The sequence below is a fragment of the Varanus komodoensis genome, unplaced genomic scaffold (assembly GCF_004798865.1).
Source record: "Varanus komodoensis strain SLA01 unplaced genomic scaffold, ASM479886v1 scaffold20_1, whole genome shotgun sequence".
NCBI lineage: Eukaryota > Metazoa > Chordata > Lepidosauria > Squamata > Varanidae > Varanus > Varanus komodoensis.
The window spans coordinates 19,701,516-19,720,588 of NW_025335587.1; the positions used below are offsets into that span (position 1 = coordinate 19,701,516).

Consider the following 19,073-nt stretch of genomic DNA (forward strand, 5'->3'; position numbering starts at 1 on the left):
CACCGCCCGCCCGCGTGCGCGCACCGCCTTCCGCTGGACCCGCTTCCCTGGCTGGATCCCGCTCCGCCGGCCCCCGGGCCCCCCCACCGACCCCTCGCCCCCCCGCCTGGCCTCCTGCTGGGCTGCTGCCAACGCCCCCGCGGCCCTCCTCCCCGCAACGGCCGCGCCAAAGGGGCCTCCGCCCACGGACGGGCTGCGCACGGGGAGCAGCGGTTCCGGCCACATGCGCGACACGCGGGTCCGTGACCACCCGCCTCAACCGCGTCTGTTGCCTGAATCCGGGCAGGGTGTCACCCGCCCCTCCCAGCGTCCCCCGGCCCCGATCCGGCAGGACGCCGACAGCGACGCATCGAGGCCGGGGGTCTCCTCAGAGGCTGCTTGGCCTCCCCGAGGCTGTGCAAGGCGAGCGTTACGTAACCACCGCTCTCCCTCGAGTAAATGCGTCTAGGATTGCACTCTGCTCTTGCATTGCGTAAGCACATGGTGCTTTTCAGCCCGGTGGATTTCGACCTCGCATTGCATCGCTCGGCCATGCAAGTCACACAACCGCCACCGCGCCGGCTCTCAAGTCGAAAAGGGGCCCCCCTCGAGGGCTGCGATTGCCAGCGTTTCAAGGCCACCTCCAAAACCGGGGGCCATGTGCCCATGGGCCTCTCTTGCTGGGGAACATGGCCAGGAGGATGCTCTTGCAAAGACGCAGGCCGGGCCAGATCCAGCCGGGCTCTGCCGTGCCCTTACATGCTCCGATTTCTCACTTAAACCAACATTGGTGCTCAAAATTAAGACCGCTAAGCCAGGAGGGGTTGCCCGTGGTGGTTTTGGCCCTGCCCACGTTGCCTTAGGCTCCACCCACCCCTGGAAGGCGCCTCCGCTTCCCTGAGGGGTGCCAGACCGTGCCACAGACCTTGATCCGTTCCCAGGAGGGGAAAGGTCATCCTGCCTCTCCCAGGATGTCGTCTTGTTGACCCATTTTGCTTCGATCAGGACGTGTGCATGCAAACCGCTCCCCGAAAGGGCAGGGCCGCCACCTCCCCATATCCCTTCTGGCTCTCCCTCTTGCGAGTTGCACATGACCACCGAGCGTTTGCCCCTGTTGTTCTGCGGCCGATTAAAAACAGATCTCCTTTCTCCCAGTCCTGCCAAGCCATCTTTGCGGGCTTCTCTTCTTTCCTCATTTTCAAGAGCGATTTAAGTCTACTCTGCCGCTGAATTTTAAAAAAAACACCAGAGGAAAGGGGGATGGGGTGGGCAGAGGGGAATGAAAGGCAAAAGCAAAGCTATGGATTGGTATAAACACACACACATAAAATGACACAAATAAGCAAAGCACCCATTCTTAATTAGGGCGTTCTTACATTCTTTCTAGGAGGCAAGGGCAAAACTTCCCAGAAAACTGTGGAGGAGGAGGAAGGGGGTGGTGGAAAGGGAGAATTTTTCTCCCTGTCCACTTTCTCCACTGCTTGCATGATTTCATACACCCTGATCAAGTTCCCTCACCTTTCTGCAACCCAGGGAGCCCAACCCCTTACGGAGTAAGAAAACATTCCAGAATCCTTCCAGATCAAGCGCCCCACCTAAATGAAAGTCGGGTCCCCCCCTCCTGCGAGGACAATGCATTCTGTGCCTCCATCTGTCATGGCAGTCCGACAGCAGCGGCTCCCGTTTTCCTAAAGTCTCCTAAAGCCGCCCCAGTTTTGCTGCACAGCGGAAATGGGCACTTATGTAATTTTAGACTCTGGACTTCACAGCCTTCGGGACCTCTGCCCTTTAGGCGGCCACAGGCGTGAATAAGCCCCTGCGGCATTTCGGCCCCCTCCTGCCGCTCGTGTTCGGAAGGGCTCCCGGCCTTCCGTGCCACGTTCCCATTCGAAAAGCTCCGCTCGATGCCCGGAATATCCGGCACAAGGCACGCGTCCTTTCCCCTGAACACGGGCGGCACTATCTGCAAATTACGATATCCAAATAAAACGGAGGGTGCCAGAAAATCTCTATAGAACAATATTTCACAGCCATGACGATCAGAGGCGGGGGGAAGCCAGGCTGGTGGGCTCGTTTTTGGCAGAGAACATCCTGCGATCCCCCAGCCGGAGTGTGGCGCGAAAGAAACGCGGCGAAGAGAAAGCCAGGAATTCCTCTTCCAGCAAAATCACACATCGGAACAGAACTCCCAGGTCTTACACACACACAAATCCACCCTGATTGCTGCCGGGTTTCTTCACTTCAAGAGCAGAACAAGTGGAATTACATCACGACGAAAGGTGCCTTGAAACCCAGTACCGGTCACCTAACTCCACAACCGTCCCCGCAATGTCACACACACAAATGCCAGAAGAATGCCAAGAAGCAGCAAGGAACAAATCGCTTCATGTCCGAGCTCTCTGGGGCCACATTCTAGTGGCCGGCGGGGACAAGACCAAAAGGGGCAGACGAGAGAAGTGACCCCACAACCAGATGGTTGGTGCTTGGGGGGAAGAGGGTGGTGCTAAAGGACGGGGGGGTGGGACAGATTTCATCCCTGGGCTTGAGGCCGTGTACCCCGTTCGGAGTAGGAGGGGAAATGAGTTCGGACTAGGGTGGGTCGGAAAGGGGAAACACTCTTATGAAAAGAATACCGAAGGCCAGGTTCGCTCGTATTCTTGGTACTCTTGAGCCCCCAATCAATGCCTGCCTTTTTGGATGCAGACAACATCCATCAACATGCCCAGTTTTCCAGAAAGAAATTTCTCCAAAAGATCCTCTCATCCCAATGAGGCTGCTATCCCAGATTAAATTAAATTACTCTTTGCAGATGACAGTCAAGAGAAGAAGAGTGAAATCCATGCAGATGCTGTGTGTCAAAGTCCAGGTAGCCCCAGGTAGCCTTGGCTCCTCTAGGAAGATGATCAGATGGTACTCAGGACCTGATTAAAAATAATTAACAGATCAGAACTCTGAGTTTCAGAGTTTATGGCTGGATGCCAGGGACACAAATGCATTGGGTGGAAAGGTATGTGGGTCCAAACAGGTCTTGGAATCTGGCTTTCTTATGCCTCCATGAGGAATAGGTGTCAAGAACTACCTTTGGCCTTTTTTGATTCCTTGAATGTGGTCACTGATTAACAGATTAGGCCAAAAAGTACATTCATATGCAGTGATAGTTGGATTTACGTACATGCTTGAGGATTTATTATTTACTTGAAGCATTTTTATCCTGCTCCTCAGCCAAGAAGGCATACATGCCACTGGGAGAACCCTGAAATTTGAAAAGGAGTGACATGCAAGGAAAATGGGATGAGGAGGGTAGAGGAAAACATAACCTATTTGTTTATGGTTGGGGCTCGTGAACTAGCCCTGCTTCTTCCTCTCATCGCCTTCTGTATAGATAAATCAGCTCTAGTTATGAATTTACAGCATGCAGTGTGTGTGTGTGTGGGGGGGGGTCAGGGTTACCATTCTCATGGAAAACATGTCTTGTGGTAGTTACAATAATTTTTTAGCAGATGGTTCTTTTGGATGATTCCTGATTATTTTTCACGCCCAACAGCTCTCTTGGACACAGATAACCATGAAGTTACATATCGGAGCACCTGGTCTTTGTTATTTAGGTCATCCCCTCACTGTGTATGATATAGACGACACAGGTCCCTGCCTCAAGGAGTTAACAATATACCATTCAGCACAGGGGAGAGGGAAAGAATATGTAATGATTCGCTAGTCCAGCAACAAGATTATCAAAATAACGTCGAAGGCAACCCAGAAACCGAACAAGCAGTTTCTGACACTCGGATACCCGCTGTCATGAGGGCTAGCAACTTGCCCCAAATTCTGCGTAGAGCACCTGGATCCGCCTTCCGGATGGCCCGTGCTTGGTCTTCTGTCCCTCTTCCCTCACATTCAGCTGTAGCTCTTGTGGGTGGGACTGGCACAGCTGCCTGACTTCACGGGTGCTTGTCTTGGACGCAGCCCAGGCCTCCGAGCCAACTTCCCTCTGGCCTCTGCAACTTCAGATGGACGTCCCAAGCAGCTGGCCCTCCTCCCTATTGGCCCAGGAGAGACTTTAGTCCTCGCCCATTGCCCAAAATTGCGAGAGTGAGAGGAGGTTACCCAGAGCCGGCTGAAATCCGTCCCGCGGCAGCTGAGCAGAGGTGTTCTCGGGCCGGACGAGCCCATCCGGGTTGCTCCATACACCCCTCCAGGAAGAGCAGCTGGGAAAAGAAGAGGGTGCTCTCCCATCGATGGAGCTCGGGACCCCCAATCAGGAGAAGCCCCCGCCGGGGGCTCTGGCTGCGGATCCGCAGGTGCCGGCGGCCCGTGGCTGCCGGAAATTATGCCGATTCTTTCCTTCCTACTTCTGGGCAGAGGCAAAGAAGATTTTGCTGTTGGCAGGGCCACTGGTAAGTCTTGAAGTCATTTCTTTCCTGGCCTCGTATTTATATGCCGCTTTTAACCCTCCCCGGAGCTACTGGCACGGAAGCCCCTTCCTTTCCGTTTCACCCTCAGCACGCCCCTGCGAGGTCGGCTGAGCTGAGACCCTGCAACTGGCTCCGGGGGGCCTTCCTGGCCAAGGAGGGGCCCACACCTGGGTCCTCCAAGCGCCACTCTGCTGCGCTAACCACTAGGCAACACTGGCTCCTTCCATATGCCAACGGGTGAGGCGAGACCCTGCAGCCAACTGCCCCTTTCCAGCCTGGGCGGCCTGCAATTCATTCCTTTCCCTCTTTGCTCTGGCTCCCGCTGACACCACGGCTGGTCTTCTCACTAAAACGTTGCTCCCAAGAGTTAGAAAGCAGTAAGAGAGCACGAAGCTAAGAGATGCTCGCCAGACCTCAGGTGAGGAGCCATTTAGCCGCTCAGGTTTAGCAAAGCTTCCTCCATCCAAACGTACGTTCGTTGTGCCACCAAAGGGCGCGAGAGGTACAGGGTCGGGCCCCTCTCCAGTCGTTCGGGGTGACAGCCCTCGGCACCGCTGCCCACTGGCTCTGTGGCTGGGGCTGATGGGAGCTGACGTGCTCCAAGACCCCAGCTGCCTGAACGCCAGCGTTTCGGGATCTGGCGCTTGGGGTGGCAGGCTCGAAGGCCACCCGGCGTCACCTTCCCCCCCGTAAATCTCACGGCCGGCGCTTCTCTCTCGCTCTCTCTCTCTCAGACGCTCATCCAGCTGTTGGTGTTCATGATCCACGTCGTCAGCACCATCTTCTGCGGCCACCTCGGCAGGGTTGAGCTGGCTTCCGTCACCCTCGCCATCGCGGTAAGTGCGGTGTCGGCGGGGCAGGTCCGGAGCGGCTCCCGCTCTCCGAGAAGCCTCCCCGAGGAATTCCAAGAGGGGACGACCAACTCAGACCAGACGATGGCTGTGGCCATAGGTCATAACGCAGCATAACATAAAAGTGCCACAGAATGCCGTGAGATAGTACTGCTAAAAGAACGAGCTCGTCAAACTACGAAATAAAATAATAAACGAATGTTATAGATAAAGGTTACAAGAACATGAGAGCCATGCTACAGCTGAGGGTTTGGAAATTTCTTTCGGAGTTTAAAGGGACCGAATATCCAGCCACAGTTTGATTTATGGACGGTATTGATACCCTACCTTTCTCCTATGGTGGAATCGAGGCAGCCGCGTGCCGTTCCCGGGGGGGGGTCTCCCCTCCCTCCAGGCTCTGGCCAGCCTCAGACCTGCCTAGCTTCAGCCCGGTGGATGCCCTCGGACCATATCATTAATTAATTAAGAATTAAGAATTTTTGTATGCCGTCCCATTGCATAGCCTCGGTACGGCTTACATAAAATAAATAAACATAAGCACTTCCTGCCAGTCAGGACCTACAGGTATGTGAGGGGGTGTCACACGGAGGTGGGTAGAGACCTGTTCTCCCCTGCAGAGGAAGGCAGGACGCGCTCCGACGGAGCCAAGCTCAGGGAGCCAAGGTCCCATTTGGATGCCAGGAAGCACTTCCTGACAGTCAGGATCCCGAGGGTGTGGATTGCGCTTCCACAAGAGGTGGTTGAGGCCCCATCGGTGCGGGTGCTCAAGGACAGGCTGGATGTCCACATGGTGGGCATGTCGTGAGCGGAGCTGGCTGGTGCTGGAGGTCAGACTAGATGGCCCGGGAGACCTCTTCTGACTCGCTCTGTTTCTATGTTTCTAATACAAATAAACTCCAGATTCACCCTGGCTGCACATTAAAACCTATAGATGATCTTAAAAGTTATTAAAATATTGTTGAAATAAAAAGGTCTTATTAGGATTAGGATTTCTGCAGTGCCCAAAGGCATGTGCTTCATTTCAGCGAACACATGGACCTTGGCAGGAGGACCCAGAGATGTGGGGCTCCTAGAAAAGATTTGGGGCTCCTCTCCTAGGTGCCCCAAGGTTGCTTTGCTTCGGGGAGCCCGGAAACGTCCGAAATGGAAAGGCAGCTGCGGGGACTGGATAAGAGGGCTGGGCTGGGACTCGGGAGATCCAGGTTGGAGTGTGAAGGCCCCTGGGAGACTTAGGGGCAGTCCTTGCCTTCTGCTTAACCTACTTCGCAGGGCTGTTGTGAGGAGAACATGCAGGAGAGGGGAATTGTACAGGCTGCTGTGGATTCCTTCCAAGATGAAGTAAAGCAGGCTATAAATGCAGAACGAGACTCATAATCCCCGGATGTTGCTGCAGGGGCCAGGAAAGTCTGGGGCAGCTCAGCGGAAGACAGGGTTCAACAGGCAAACACAGATTTTTGAAGAAGGGATACAAGGATAAACAAGGGCTCTCTTTTGCAGAATTGATTTTCCTTACCTGTTCTCGCTTTCGGATGCTTCCCAGGTTATCAACGTGACGGGCATCTCTGTTGGGTTTGGGTTGTCTTCAGCCTGCGATACGTTGATATCCCAGGTGGGTTCTGGCCGATTATGTTGCGCCTACAATTTGAGGGACGGGAAATAATGCGGGCTGCTTTCGCGAACAGACCTTGCCACAACCGGACGTTTTCCCCCTCTGCAAGCCTCCGCTTGGCATCTCCACCAAACACCCCAAGATTGGGCTGTCCTTGCGATGCGACTGTCCTTTTCTCCCGTCATCCAGACACCTGCTGAGCACCAGCTGGAGGGGAAGGCCGGGGCCCCGGCTCAGGGCAAAGGAACTGCAAGCATGACTGAGGCTAATTCAGACATGCTGGAAAAGTCTGCGCGTGGTTTTAAAGGACCCATCTCCGAAGGGCACCCTATATATAAAATGGGATGTTTTATATATAGAAAGGGGCATTGTATTCCCAAAAATGACCTTCAGGAAGAGAGATCCGAGCAGGAGGGGAAGCCCAGGTGGGCCTCTGCAGGGTCAGAGATCCAAATGGATCCAGCGATCCAGAGTGGTGTAGTGGTTAAGAGCGTGGGACTGGGACTCAGACGACCTGGGTTCGAGTCCCTGCTCGGCCATGGAGCCCACTGGGTGACTTTGGGCCAGGCACAGACTCTCAGCCCAGCCTACCTCACAGGGTTGTTGTTGCGGGGATAAGATGGAGGAGGAGATGTAAGCTGCCTTGAGCCCTTTGCAGGAAAAAGGCAGGATATAAATCGAAAGATAAACAAATAAATAAAATAAAAATGGCCCCGGACTGCAAGATTTGGGGGCCCAAATGAAAGACCCGGGGCTCCAGCCTCTGGGGAAGGCTGCCCTGGAACCTTCTACAAAGGGAATCCTTTCTGTTTGCTGGAGGGGCTTCAGTGCCTTCCTCTTCTGCTAGGAAGTTGTAGAGTAGCAGTATTACTTAATTTCTATACCGCCTATAGCAAAAGTTCTCTGGTTCCCTAAAAATTAAAAATCACAGCAGTAATATCTTATGAGGTACAAAACGGAACAATTATTTAAGCACTCAAAACCCTAACGGGAAGGTCTGAGAGCCATAAATAGCTCATCACAGGGAGGTCAAATTCCTGAATGTGGAAGACAGTCTTAGCCTGGTGCTGAAAAGACGGTACGGCTGGTACCCGGCAAGCCTCAGTGGGGAAGTCATCCCATGATTTGGGGCCACCACTGAGTAGGACTCTCCTTCCCTGCCTCCCTCGAGCTGGTCCTAGAGAAAGGTCTCAGAAGTTGGTTGCAGCAGCCTGGGAGATTCTGGCTGGGGAAGGCGCTCCGATTTTTATCTCTGACCATGAGACATCTGGTTGTGGATGGGAACATGCCTCTTTTCCCCAGACGTATGGTGGAAAGAACATGAAACGAGTGGGAACCATCCTCCAACGGGGTATCCTGATTCTGCTGCTCTCCTGCTTTCCCTGCTGGGCAATTTTCATCAACACCGAGCAGATCCTCTTACTCATCAGGCAGGACCCAGATGTCTCCAGGTAGGCCACACTTCTGAGCAGAATGCGTGCTAGAGCTGCCTTGCTTTCCTCTACCCTCCTCATCCCTTTGTCCTCTTATGCTGTATCTTTTGTTCAATTGTAAGCCTGAAGACCAGGACTGCCATGTTTGTATGCATGGGTTTTTTATTTGTGTTTTATTTGTGTGTTGTATTTAGGTGTTTTATTCTGGGTTTTTTGGCTGCAGGTCAGGGCAAAAACATTCACAATAATGACATAGGTATATTAGTAATACGCATAACTCACTGTTGGTGGACTGGGCTGACATGAAGTTTCCATGCCGTCTGCCGCTCTTTTCCCCGGTCTGCATTAAAAAGACAGTCGGAAGCTTATGGAATAGGATGCTGGTGCTTTGAAAATCATGCTCTGGCCAGGAGTTTCTGTTCAAGAAATACAAGCTTTTCTGAAAATGCCTATTTTAGCGATGTCAGAAAACAAACTCAATCTGGCAGACGTTCCTGCCGCTAGGTGGGCCCAGCACAGGTGAAATTCTTCCGCCAGGGTCATCTCTCCCCCATTCTCTCTTGACAGGCTCACACAGGTCTACGTCATGATCTTTATCCCAGCACTTCCGGTAAGTGTGTGAGATCACCAAGGGTCAGACTAGATGGCCGCGAGGCCCCGTCTGACTCACTCTATTTCCCCATCACAACCTGGTCAAGGAAAAGGCCCAAAGCAAAAAGCCCATTAAAAGCTCCAATTTAAAAAGCTAAATTTATGAAGGCCAGACCCGGGGGCTCCTGGTTTCCTCCCCAGCTGAGCTCCTGTGCTCTTAGGCCACGACACTGGCAGGCTGAAATCCAACAGGCAAAGCCCTCTGACATCACAGCCTGTTATCAGCAGAGCTGAAACTAAACCGGTTGAAGTGCACGGGAAGGATCCATTGTTTTATTCCTGCTTAATTGCCTTTTAAACCATGTTTTATTAGGAATATAATCTAGCATTGTTTCTGATGTGAGCCGCCTGGCTTGGCGTGTTTCTTGGCAGAAAGATGCCGCAAAATGCAAAGGGGGAATGTGAGGGGCCGGGGGGGGGGCTGCGGTCATGAATTTGCTTCCCTCCCTCCCAGTCCTCCCAGTAACACCTTCTGGTCCTACAGGCTGCATTCATTTACCAAATCCAGGCCAGATACCTGCAGAACCAGGTGAGTGGCTCCTTCCCTTCACCTTTCGGGGCCCATGGGTGGGTGGGGGGCAGAAACTCAGCCCCGGGGGCAAAATCCAGTTCCCAGTCTGGTCCTGAGGGAGCCCACCAAAGGCCCCTCCCCCTTTGCTCCTCCTCCAGTCCCTGGCTAAGGAATGCTGGGAGACTAGCACTATTTTCCTTGGAATTCTGCGAGTTGTGGTAGGGCTTTTTTGTGCGAAGTTTGGGGACTACAGGGCATTTTCTTGAAGGCTGAGCAGGGTTTGGAGGGCTTTTGTGTGGGGATGCTGGGAATTGCAGTCAGATGTGTTTTCTGGGGATGCTGGGGGCGGCTGTGGGTGTTTTCCTCTCTAAACACGCATAGGATCACGTGCGCCCTAAAACCAGGTCTTCATTTCAGAGGATCATCTGGCCAGAGGTCCTTTGCGGCATCGCGGGGAACATCGTCAACTTGATTGCCAATTACGTCTTTCTGCACGAGCTTCACATGGGAGTCAAGTGAGCCAACGGCGAGGGAAATCTGTATTTTAAGGGAGCCACCGGCTGGCTTTGCCCTTCGCTTGGACCCTGCTAGGAATAGCTTGCAAAGCCGTTTTTAATGCTTGCTTAATCCTTCTGGGAGAAGGCCGGGCCCAAAGGCACTAAAGAGCCGCTCCGGAAAGAAAACGGGAGCAAATCGCTTCGCAAGCCCTGCAGCGAAACTTGGTTTGCTCAAACCTCAGCTGGGCTCCCCGTTTTCCAGCAGCGCCGTCACGTTTCTACGGCTTTGCTCACTTTGGGGGTTATTTTTCGAGGGAAGGAAGCACCCCCGGTCGCTGAGCCGACATCAGCTGAGAGACGGCCTCGTGGTCTCTGGGCAATGCTCTAGCCCATAACTAGGCCCAAAAGGGAGAGCCAGTGTGGCGTCGTGGTTAAGAGCATGTCTGAACCATGCCCAATGCCTGCCAGAACCTGATAGAATTCTGCTTTTCTGTTTCTGGTTTTCCTGGGCCGCCCTCTCAAATTCTGGAGTGGCCTTGCCGGAGCCGGTGGCCGGCAGATGTTCGGGATGTGCAGGCTGGAAAGGGCCGGTGGGGCTGGAAGGCAAAGCACCTTAGGCCCCCTCTTCTCCCCCTGGGCACTCTTTCCACCCCGCTGATCCTTTTTCATACACTTCTGCCCAAGTGACCTGTTTCTTTCTGCTCGCCTCCTCCAGGGGCTCGGCCTGGGCGAACACCATCGCCCAGTATTCCCAAGCCATCGCCCTCTTCCTGTACATCAGGTGGAAGAAGCTGCACGCGGAAACCTGGGGAGGTAACGCTCTTACTTACTTACTTACTTAAAACATTTCTATGCCGCCCCATTCGCCGAAGCCTCGGGGCGGCTCACAACATAAAATTAAAATATAAAATATTCAAATATACAATAAATTAACAATATAAAATAACAATATAAGATAAGTCGCCCTGGCCAGATAAAATAAGCAAATAATATTCACAATTAAAATGACGTTTAAATAAAAAGGTCTTTGCCTGGCGCCGAAAAACAAATAATGACGGCGCCAGGCGGACCTCTCTGGGGAGCGCATTCCACAGATTGGGCGCCACCACAGAGAAGGCCCTCCTCTGAGTACTTACCCTCCTAATTTCCTTCACGGAGGGTTCCTGGAGAAGGGCCTCTCCCGCAGATCTCAAGGGGCAGGCGGGCATGTATGGATGTAAGCGCTCCTTCAGGTAGCCAGGACCCAAGCCGTTTTTCTTTGCTCACGCTTCCAACGTCCCTCCCGGTTCCGTGCGCGGCTGATCTACTTCCCTCCTTTCTTGCTTGCGCCCAAGGCTGGTCCACCGACTGCCTCCAAGAGTGGAACGTCTTCATGGCCTTGGCAGTGCCCAGCATGCTCATGACTTGCATCGAATGGTGGACCTTCGAAATCGGAAGCTTCCTGATAGGTGAGTGGGAAGGCGAGGGAGGGGGCGGAGCCAAGAAAGCAGGCCCCTCCCATTCTTCCACCTGGGCGCAGCGGTCAGATCCGAGCACCTGTATTGATGTTACGAATAGATCAAACCGTGTGTTTTCTTTTAAATGGCCCTTGATCCTACCAGTGCTCTTGAGAAGAACACACATGTAGCCCAAAATGTGGTGAGAGCCAGTGCGGCGTCGTGGTGAAGAGCGTGGGGCTGGGACTCAGGCGATCCGGGTTCGAGTCCCCGCTCGGCCATGGAGCCAGCTGGGTGTTTTGGACCAAGGCTGCTGCTGCTACATAATAATTGTACCACATCATAATTGTACATAATACAATAATTGTACCTAATAATTGTCTCATTTCTGTAGCACCACTTAGCCAGAGCTCCCTGGGCAGTTTACTGCAGGTGCCTTGGGTCAGTCTGAAGCCACTTCCCACTAGGATAAATCAAGGCTTTATTCAGAACCATGAGGTCTAGAATCTTGCCTGAGCTTGCTTGTGCCATCTCTTGTTAGAGCTGGAAAGGGCCTCTGCTTGAGACGATACTGGGCTGGACATAAGGTATCTTCCCGAGTATCGGACGGCGGGGTGGTATTGCAATATGGGCCAGTGTGGGACTGAGAAAATCTGGGTTCAAGTCCTCACTCAGCCAAGGAGCCCACTGGGTGACTCTGGGCCAGTCACAGACTCTCAGCCCAACCTACCTCACAGGGTTGTTGTTCTGGGGATAAGATGGAGGAGGAGAATGATGTCAGCTGCCTTGAGCCCTTTGAGGACAAAGGCAGGATATAAATCGAAAAATAAATAAAATCCAAGGTGTGTGGGACACCTCGCCCAGCTAGGGGACACCTGGCTCAGACCCTGCTCTCCTTTCAGGTCTTCTGGGCGTCACCGAGCTGTCGGCCCAATCCGTCATCTACGAGGTGGCCACGGTGGTCTATATGGTAAGTTGCATCGCCCCCGGTCGCTGTTTTACGGAGGGGCAGAACCCATAAAATTCACCTGGGCTGGCGGCAGAGATATTTCCATGCCAGGTGAAAACCTTTTCATTTGCCCACCATTTTAAATGTCAGGAATTTTAATCTGGTTTTAATCTTTTGCACAGTCGCATTTCGATTTCAATCCTGCTCTTGGTTTTGGTTTTGATTCTGTTTGCATTTGTGAAATGTTATGGTTGGTTTTATGTACTTTTTAAATTGATTGTTAACTGCTGGATTGTTTGCTTTGATTTTTGTAAGCTGCCCCGTGACACTTTGGCGTATAGGGCGGGGTATGAATGTTTTAAATAAATAAATTAAACTGGGTTGTGGGGCTGAAAGGTGGGAAGGTTTGAGCACCCTCCCATTGGCCAGGGGTGCAAACAGGGCTGTTTTCTCCCCCCCGCAATTCTTACCGACTCGTTGCACCTTTCCAGATTCCGTACGGGATCAGTACCGCCGTCAGCGTCCAGGTTGGGAATGCCCTAGGAGCCAACAACACCGAGGCCGCCCGGAAGTCTTCTGTGGTCGGCATCCTGTGCACAGGTACCTGCCCTTCAGCGGCACGGAAAACCACGCAAACGAACGAGAATCCAGGCAAACAGGCAGTACGAACTGAGTTGTGAGAGAGGTTACATCAAACACCCCCATACTTTTTTGGGCTGTAATTTCCCCCCGCCCCAAGCTGCTACTCTAGATGGACCTTTGCTCCCGTCCAGCATGGCTGGGCTTATATTCTTACGACACACACATAAAATGGCACAAACATTGACCTCGTGGCTAAAGAACACAAAAGGACTCAAAGGAATTGCACTCCATTTCTTACCGCTTCTTCCTCTTCCCTTCCAATCGCTCTTTCCTTGTGTGTTGTGTCTTCGTAGACCACAAACCTGCAGGACAAGATAGAATTGTAAAAGCCAGTGCTAAGAATGACACTTCTTTTAAAAAGAGGGCTTCCCCCTCAGCTCTCCGTGACCCGGCACTGAGATTTCCCTCTTCCTCTCTGCCCACAGTGTGTTTTTTCCTCCTGATGTGTGTGGTGCTGAGTTCGACAAAAGACATCCTGGCGTATGTTTTCACCAGCGACGAGTGAGTAACCCGATGCTGAAGGAACAGGCTCAGTGACCAGACAGAACGGAATGGAGTCTCATCGGGGAGGGCGTAGCTGGCTGGCATGTTTTATTATTCTAAATATAGATGCCATTCCTGTCTGGGCCTCCCTTCCCCTTCATGTCTTAACAACAGCACAAAACAGACCGGACAAGAAACTGCAGCAGCAAAGCACAATCCCGTGGGCATTGAGGAAACTACTTAGTCCCCTGAACCTGTTGCTAAGGACACAAAGGGGAGGGGAGATCAAAGCAAAAACTTATTATGCGACCCTGCAGTGTGGGAACAAGTTCTATGATGTAGAAGCCTGTGGCATTGTTGCTTTTTTGGATACACTGCTAGATGCCCTTCCTTTTTTGGCCGATGGGCTTCATTTCCTTATGACAGCCATGATAGACCGTGCAACCTATTCTGGTTGTCACCAATAATCGGCTCTGCAGTGCACTTCAGAGTGGTTCAATCAACTGTAATGCCCAGAGCAGTGAACCCATATTGAATGGGAAACCAGTGTGCTTTGGGGCAGGAGGGGTTTCAAGGGAGCAGTGTGGTATAGTGGTTAGAAGAGGGACTTGGGGGATCCAGTTTGAGTTCCCGCTCAGCCATGGACGCATCGCTGCCTCTCGGCCTCACCTCCCTCACAGGGTTGTTGTTCTGAGGATACAGTGGAGAGGAGAACCACCAAGAGTGCCCCGTGGGTGTGACAGAACTGTAATAAGACAACAATTAGCATTCCACAATATCATTTCCATTTTCTCATGAGAGCTCTTTGGGGAGTCTTACCCGTCCGGGGCTCCTCAGAGGTGTTGGGCAGCAATTCCCACCATTCTTGGCCAGCCCGGCTGGGGCTGATGGACTTGTAGTGTGAGGGAATCCGCTTCGGGGTGAATCCTGGGGGAGCGCGTGCAGGTCGCTGTCCCTCCGGCACTTGGGCTTTGGCACAATCGTGCTGCTAGAGAAGCTTCTTTTCTTTGCCTCTTTCTGCAAACAGAGAGGTGATCACGCTGGTGGCCTGGGTTATGCCCGTCTACATCGCCTTCCACCTGTTCGAAGCTCTTTGTGTGAGTACAGAAATGGCACCGTGCTTTCCTTCCAGCTTGTTTCGGGCCAGGAGTCAGCTCTGGAACATCCTGGATGTGCTCCTGAGAATGTGCAAACTGTAAAGTGACCGGGGCAAAAGCAACGTCGGGGACGGGAAGAGTGGAGTTGCTGTGGCAGAGCTGACTTTTTTTATAATGCCCACTGGATGCCCAGGGGTCTGGCCCTAATCCTGCGAGCCCCCACCGATCGGGTGCCGATCCTGCAAATACTTGCACAGGTGCCTTCTTGATCGGGCCACCAGGGGGCGCTGCAGCGCTTTGCCAGGTCGGGCCAAGTCAGAGACGGAGAGAATACGGAGGCGAGCGGCGTCCCGGCCACTGCGACAGTGAACCTATTGTATAGCCCGCCATGGCATCTCGAGCCTTTTCTTTTGCAAAACTGCACCCTCTGAAAATGGCAGCCAGCTTTGTCGGCTCAGGGTTCGGCACAAGGAACGGCTGCCGGCTCGAGGCCGGTCCCTGTGCTTGACTTGAACGGGCAGGCACGCCCGGGAGCTGAGCTGCGGTGCTGGAGAGGCGCCTGCGTGCACCCGGTTCTGATCCCTGCCCCACGGCTCTTCCCGCACACCGCTCCTCCGGCAGCTGGGAAGTGTGGTGCCGACACCGGGGTTAGGCAGGGCCCCTTCTGGCTCGGGCTGTAACCCTTTCCCCTGGGCAGGCCACGACCAGCGGAGTCCTGCGTGGGACCGGGAAGCAAAAGCTCGGCGCCATCTTCAACGCCATCGGATACTACGGCGTGGGCCTGCCTCTGGGGATCGTGCTGATTTTCGTGGCCAGGATAGGGATGATAGGTAAGGGGATGGGGGGCGGGCATTTGGGTGGGGAGCTCCAGAAGACGTGGCCAGGAAGCGTGGCACCCTGCCGGAAACCACGGGGGCTGTTTTTGCTTTCTCCCCGGCTCCTGCTCGTCCAGCGTTTCAGAATTTGCTCCGCACGCATCTAACAGGTGCTGGGATGCAGCGCTGTGCACCCAGAAGCATCAGCTCTGATCTCACCCAGGTGTGATCAGTCGGGAGACTGGTGAAGGCACCAGAGCAGGCCGGGCGATCGTTTCCCAGGCAGGTGGCAACCTTCAGGCAGAGAACTCGAAAGCGCGGGGGGCGGAGAGGACCTGGGCAGCCAGTCCTCGCTTCGCCCTCACGGGGCTGCCTCCCGTTCTCCCCCAGGCCTGTGGCTGGGCATGCTGACCTGCACCGTCATCCCTGGGGTGTGCTGCATCACCTACATCGCTCGGATGGACTGGAAGAAGGTGGCCGAGGAGGTGAGGGACAGGCCCCGCCGGTCCAGGGCGGGGATGCCGAAGGAGAGCACGCCGGGCGAAAGCCGAAGCGGGCCTGGCGTCATTCATAGCGGGGTGGGGAGCACGTTCAGAAGACGGTGCAAAATATTGCCGCCGGGGACTGGCCGCTGTTCCCATATAGCATCAGTCCTCTGCCAGCTCCATCGGCTTCCCACTGAAGTCCGGGCTCAATTCAAGGTGCTGGTTATGACCTAGAAAGCCCTGAACGGCTTGGGACCAGGATACCTGGAAGAACATTTTCCCTATTTGCCCTCCCGCCCCGCAAGATCTGCAGCAGAGGTCCTGCTCCGGGAACCCTCCGTGAAAGATATTAGGGGACAGAGTACCCGGAGGAGGGCCTTCTCTGTGGTGGCGCTCCGGCTCTGGAATGTGCTCCCCAGAGCGGTTCCCCTAGTGCCGACATTATATGCTTTTCGGCGCCAGGTCAAGACCTTTTTATTTACCCAATCTTTTAAAGTTTACATATGTTAATTATGATTTTATTGATATCCTCAGTCGTGTTCTTTTGATGTTGATTGATGCATTTATTAGGTGTTTTATATCGTAAGCCGTCCAGAGACAAACTGTAATGGACAGGATAAAAATATCCCAATAAATAAAAAGATGTTCTTGTTGAGGTATGCTTTTTAATTTGGCCACAGAGCAAGTTTGGGGGGCACCTTTTTGGTGGTGGCTCCAATACCCCTGGTACACCTTTCCTCAAGTATATAGTATAGAATATAAGTATTTCCTCAAGTTTCAGCTCCATCACAAGTGTTTCTTCAATGTGCCTTGAAAACACGTCTATTCCAAATGTTTATGTCAGGTTGCTGGGCTGAATTTTTAAATATAAAGTTATTTGTCGTTCTGTTTTATTCTTTATATTGTACAGAGCTGCCCGATAGCTGAAGCACCGTAAAACACTTGTAAAATAGAGTGTGACAAGTTTAAAGGATTAAAAGTATGACACTGAAGTTAAATTCAAAGCAGAACTTAGCAATGATGCAAAGACTAAGATAGCGGAATGGATTTTTAAACTGTGGGTTTTAATAGCGCGTGTTGGTTTTGCAGGAGTCTGCTGTTGGCTCGTGAATCGTTTTATATGGCTGGTTTTAAAGCTTGTGTTTAATTGTAATGGGATATCATAATTAATGCTTATTTTTATGTAGGGTGCTTTACAAGGGCTGAACCCTTCAAAGAAACTTATTGTCAGTTTCTCAAACATCTAATATTGATCTAAGTGTTTCAAATACACCAGCTCTGACACATAAGGTATAGCCAGCTATCAACCACCATTTGTGTGTTGGACCATGGCTGGCCGTGCTGGGGCTGATGGGAATTGGAGTCTAACATCTCCACACCAGTGTTTTTAACAAAGAGGCATGTAATAGCGGAGAAAATGTGATCCGTGCTAACTTTTAAAAAGGACGATTTTTAAAAACTACTCGGAAAGTGTTGGAAGCAGCTCCGTGCCAGAAGGGGAACTGGTCTAAAATAAATGTTCTGTTATCCGCCAGGCTCAGCACCGTGCAGGATTGATGCAGAAGCTGCCAGAGAATGCAAACTCCACTCCCGAACCCCCGAAGATAGTGCTGCCCTCTGGTACGAACTGCGGGTTGGGCCACGGAGGTTCTGCGCCTTGTCGCCCTTCAAAGTGCAGCAGCTCGCATTACGAGATTGAAAGCCGCTTTCCCGAACCTGGAGTCCTTCGTTTGTTTGGGACTACAGCCCCCATCAGCCCCAATGGGCAGGGATGCTGGGTGCTGTAGTGCTAATCATCTTGAGCGTCCAGGGCTGGAGGAGGTTGGATTAACGGAGACAAATCCATAAGAGCTCAAAATGAGCTTTCTGTCACTGCAGCAAAACTGACTTTCCAAGGGGGTGGGAAGTCTCGCTTCGAATATCACACAGCGAGGGAGTCGAGGCCGCTCGGTCGGAGATCCGACCGATTTGGGCCTCAAACGAGAAGCATCAGAAGGGGAGGAGAGCCCTCCTGGTTCTCCCTGGCCCAGGGAACCCTGCAAGGGGAGCCTGGGTGCTAGCCACCCTCCGGCCCGTTTTCCCCACAACAGTCTCCGATCCTGGAGGCCGCATCTGGCCATGAGGACTAGAAGCCTTGGATAGCCTTCTCCCGCACGGAGTTGTGGGCAGCCCTGGCACCGTCTTGAGGAAGCGACTTTCACACCTTCACACCTCACTCCTGTCCCTGCTTCTTTGCCTCTTTTCTGAGCTAAACCATCATGGAGAGGGTAACCTTTCCTCGTGGGAAAATTGCTCCAGTCCCTGGGCTGCTTTATTTTTGGTCGTCTCCAAAATCACAAGTGTGCCCAGAATCGGCTTTCAGCCAGCGCAGATAAATAGAGCCTCCACGTAGAAGAGCAGTACAGCTTTCAATATCACATGCCGGGAAGCGGCCATGGCAGGCTTCTCGGAAGCAACTGATAGGAGAATACAGGCCATCTCCGGATTCAGGGTTCAAGGCAAGCGTTCTTACGCCGTCTTTGCTTTGGCTTCGGATCGTATTATGACCGCTTCGTATTCTTCCGTGCACCTGGTACTCTCCGGAGTTTGGCGGCGGCTGCATTGGGGAAGGCCGGCCCCCACAGCTAGTCGCGCTGAGCTAAGCAGGCGTCAACTCTTTCTTCTCTGCACGCCAGGACCGTCGGACACACAGAACGGAGTCGTGCTCGTGAGCTTCACCGAGACGGGCGGGCCGACCTACCGGGAGGAAAGCACAGCGGGCTGCTCGACCGTCGGCAGAGTCCTGACAACCAAGGAGCTGCTCCTGCATCGGGGCCTGGCCGTCGGGGCAGCTGTGGGCATCCTGGCCGTGGGAGTGGCAGTTCGCGTCTTCACCGTTTGAGCTTAGGGGCCCGGCTTGGCGGCGACGAGGAGAACACTCCAGTTTGGCCTGAAGCAAGGAAATGGGACCACAGGAGGCCTGGGGCGCTGGAAGCCGAGGGGTGGGTGTTGGTGGGAACTGAACCCAGGACTCACTGGCCCAAAACCAGGAGCAGCTTGGAGGAGACGTGCCAAGCGTGGGTTTTGCAGCATGAGCCTTTTAACTCTTTAAAGGTTTCCTAAAGGAGAGACTTGCCTGTCTAATTTTTTAGGCACCCGCTGGAACTGCGAAGAGCCATGATCGGAAGGACAAAGTCATGAAAGCAAACCCTGGCAGAGCCAAGCTGGGTCTCTCAGCCAAGCA

The 19,073-nt window shown here is 53.2% G+C and overlaps 2 protein-coding genes and 2 long non-coding RNA genes across 6 annotated transcripts in view; 1 reads left to right on the forward strand and 3 right to left on the reverse strand.

Annotated features, from left to right (window-relative positions):
• LOC123023561 (multidrug and toxin extrusion protein 2-like) overlaps positions 1 to 225 on the reverse strand; it is a 15,028-nt gene extending 14,803 nt beyond the window's left edge. Inside the window, exon 1 of the mRNA XM_044430402.1 lies at positions 25 to 225. Within this exon, the coding sequence (XP_044286337.1) occupies positions 25 to 225 (201 nt within the window). The remainder of the gene's footprint in view (positions 1 to 24) is intronic.
• A 2,584-nt stretch (positions 226 to 2,809) lies between these two features.
• On the reverse strand, positions 2,810 to 11,110 carry LOC123023327. Of its 3 annotated transcripts, XR_006414703.1 has the most exons (4): positions 11,080 to 11,110; positions 8,567 to 8,624; positions 6,756 to 6,877; positions 2,810 to 5,417 (listed from the first exon to the last, which is right to left on the reverse strand). It is a non-coding gene; the product is annotated as an uncharacterized LOC123023327 (long non-coding RNA). The 3 variants fall into 3 exon arrangements; XR_006414704.1 differs by lacking the exon at positions 11,080 to 11,110 and having other exon boundaries at positions 2,810 to 2,900; positions 8,567 to 8,688; XR_006414702.1 differs by lacking the exon at positions 11,080 to 11,110 and having other exon boundaries at positions 8,567 to 8,688.
• LOC123023325 (multidrug and toxin extrusion protein 1-like) lies at positions 4,117 to 18,748 on the forward strand. Its single transcript, XM_044429855.1, has 17 exons — positions 4,117 to 4,373; positions 5,126 to 5,227; positions 6,783 to 6,851; positions 8,154 to 8,302; positions 8,852 to 8,894; positions 9,420 to 9,464; positions 9,864 to 9,961; positions 10,659 to 10,756; positions 11,278 to 11,391; positions 12,282 to 12,349; positions 12,820 to 12,928; positions 13,396 to 13,471; positions 14,481 to 14,550; positions 15,248 to 15,380; positions 15,756 to 15,850; positions 17,386 to 17,470; positions 18,526 to 18,748. The coding sequence occupies exons 1-17, from the start codon at positions 4,215 to 4,217 to the stop codon at positions 18,729 to 18,731; spliced, it is 1,719 nt and encodes a 572-aa protein (XP_044285790.1). The 5' UTR covers positions 4,117 to 4,214; the 3' UTR covers positions 18,732 to 18,748.
• On the reverse strand, positions 11,354 to 13,349 carry LOC123023328. The gene is made up of 3 exons (XR_006414705.1): positions 13,209 to 13,349; positions 12,799 to 12,997; positions 11,354 to 11,479 (listed from the first exon to the last, which is right to left on the reverse strand). It is a non-coding gene; the product is annotated as an uncharacterized LOC123023328 (long non-coding RNA).
• Positions 18,749 to 19,073: the final 325 nt, after the last annotated feature.

Excerpts from the sequence above, each read along its gene's own strand:
- LOC123023325 (XM_044429855.1), top strand. The coding sequence starts at position 4,215 with ATGGAGCTCGGGACCCCCAATCAGGAGAAGCCCCCGCCGGGGGCTCTG. Across the intron at positions 8,895-9,419 it reads TCTTTATCCCAGCACTTCCG|GCTGCATTCATTTACCAAAT; the intron begins GTAAGTGTGTGA and ends CTGGTCCTACAG. Across the intron at positions 13,472-14,480 it reads TATGTTTTCACCAGCGACGA|AGAGGTGATCACGCTGGTGG; the intron begins GTGAGTAACCCG and ends TTCTGCAAACAG.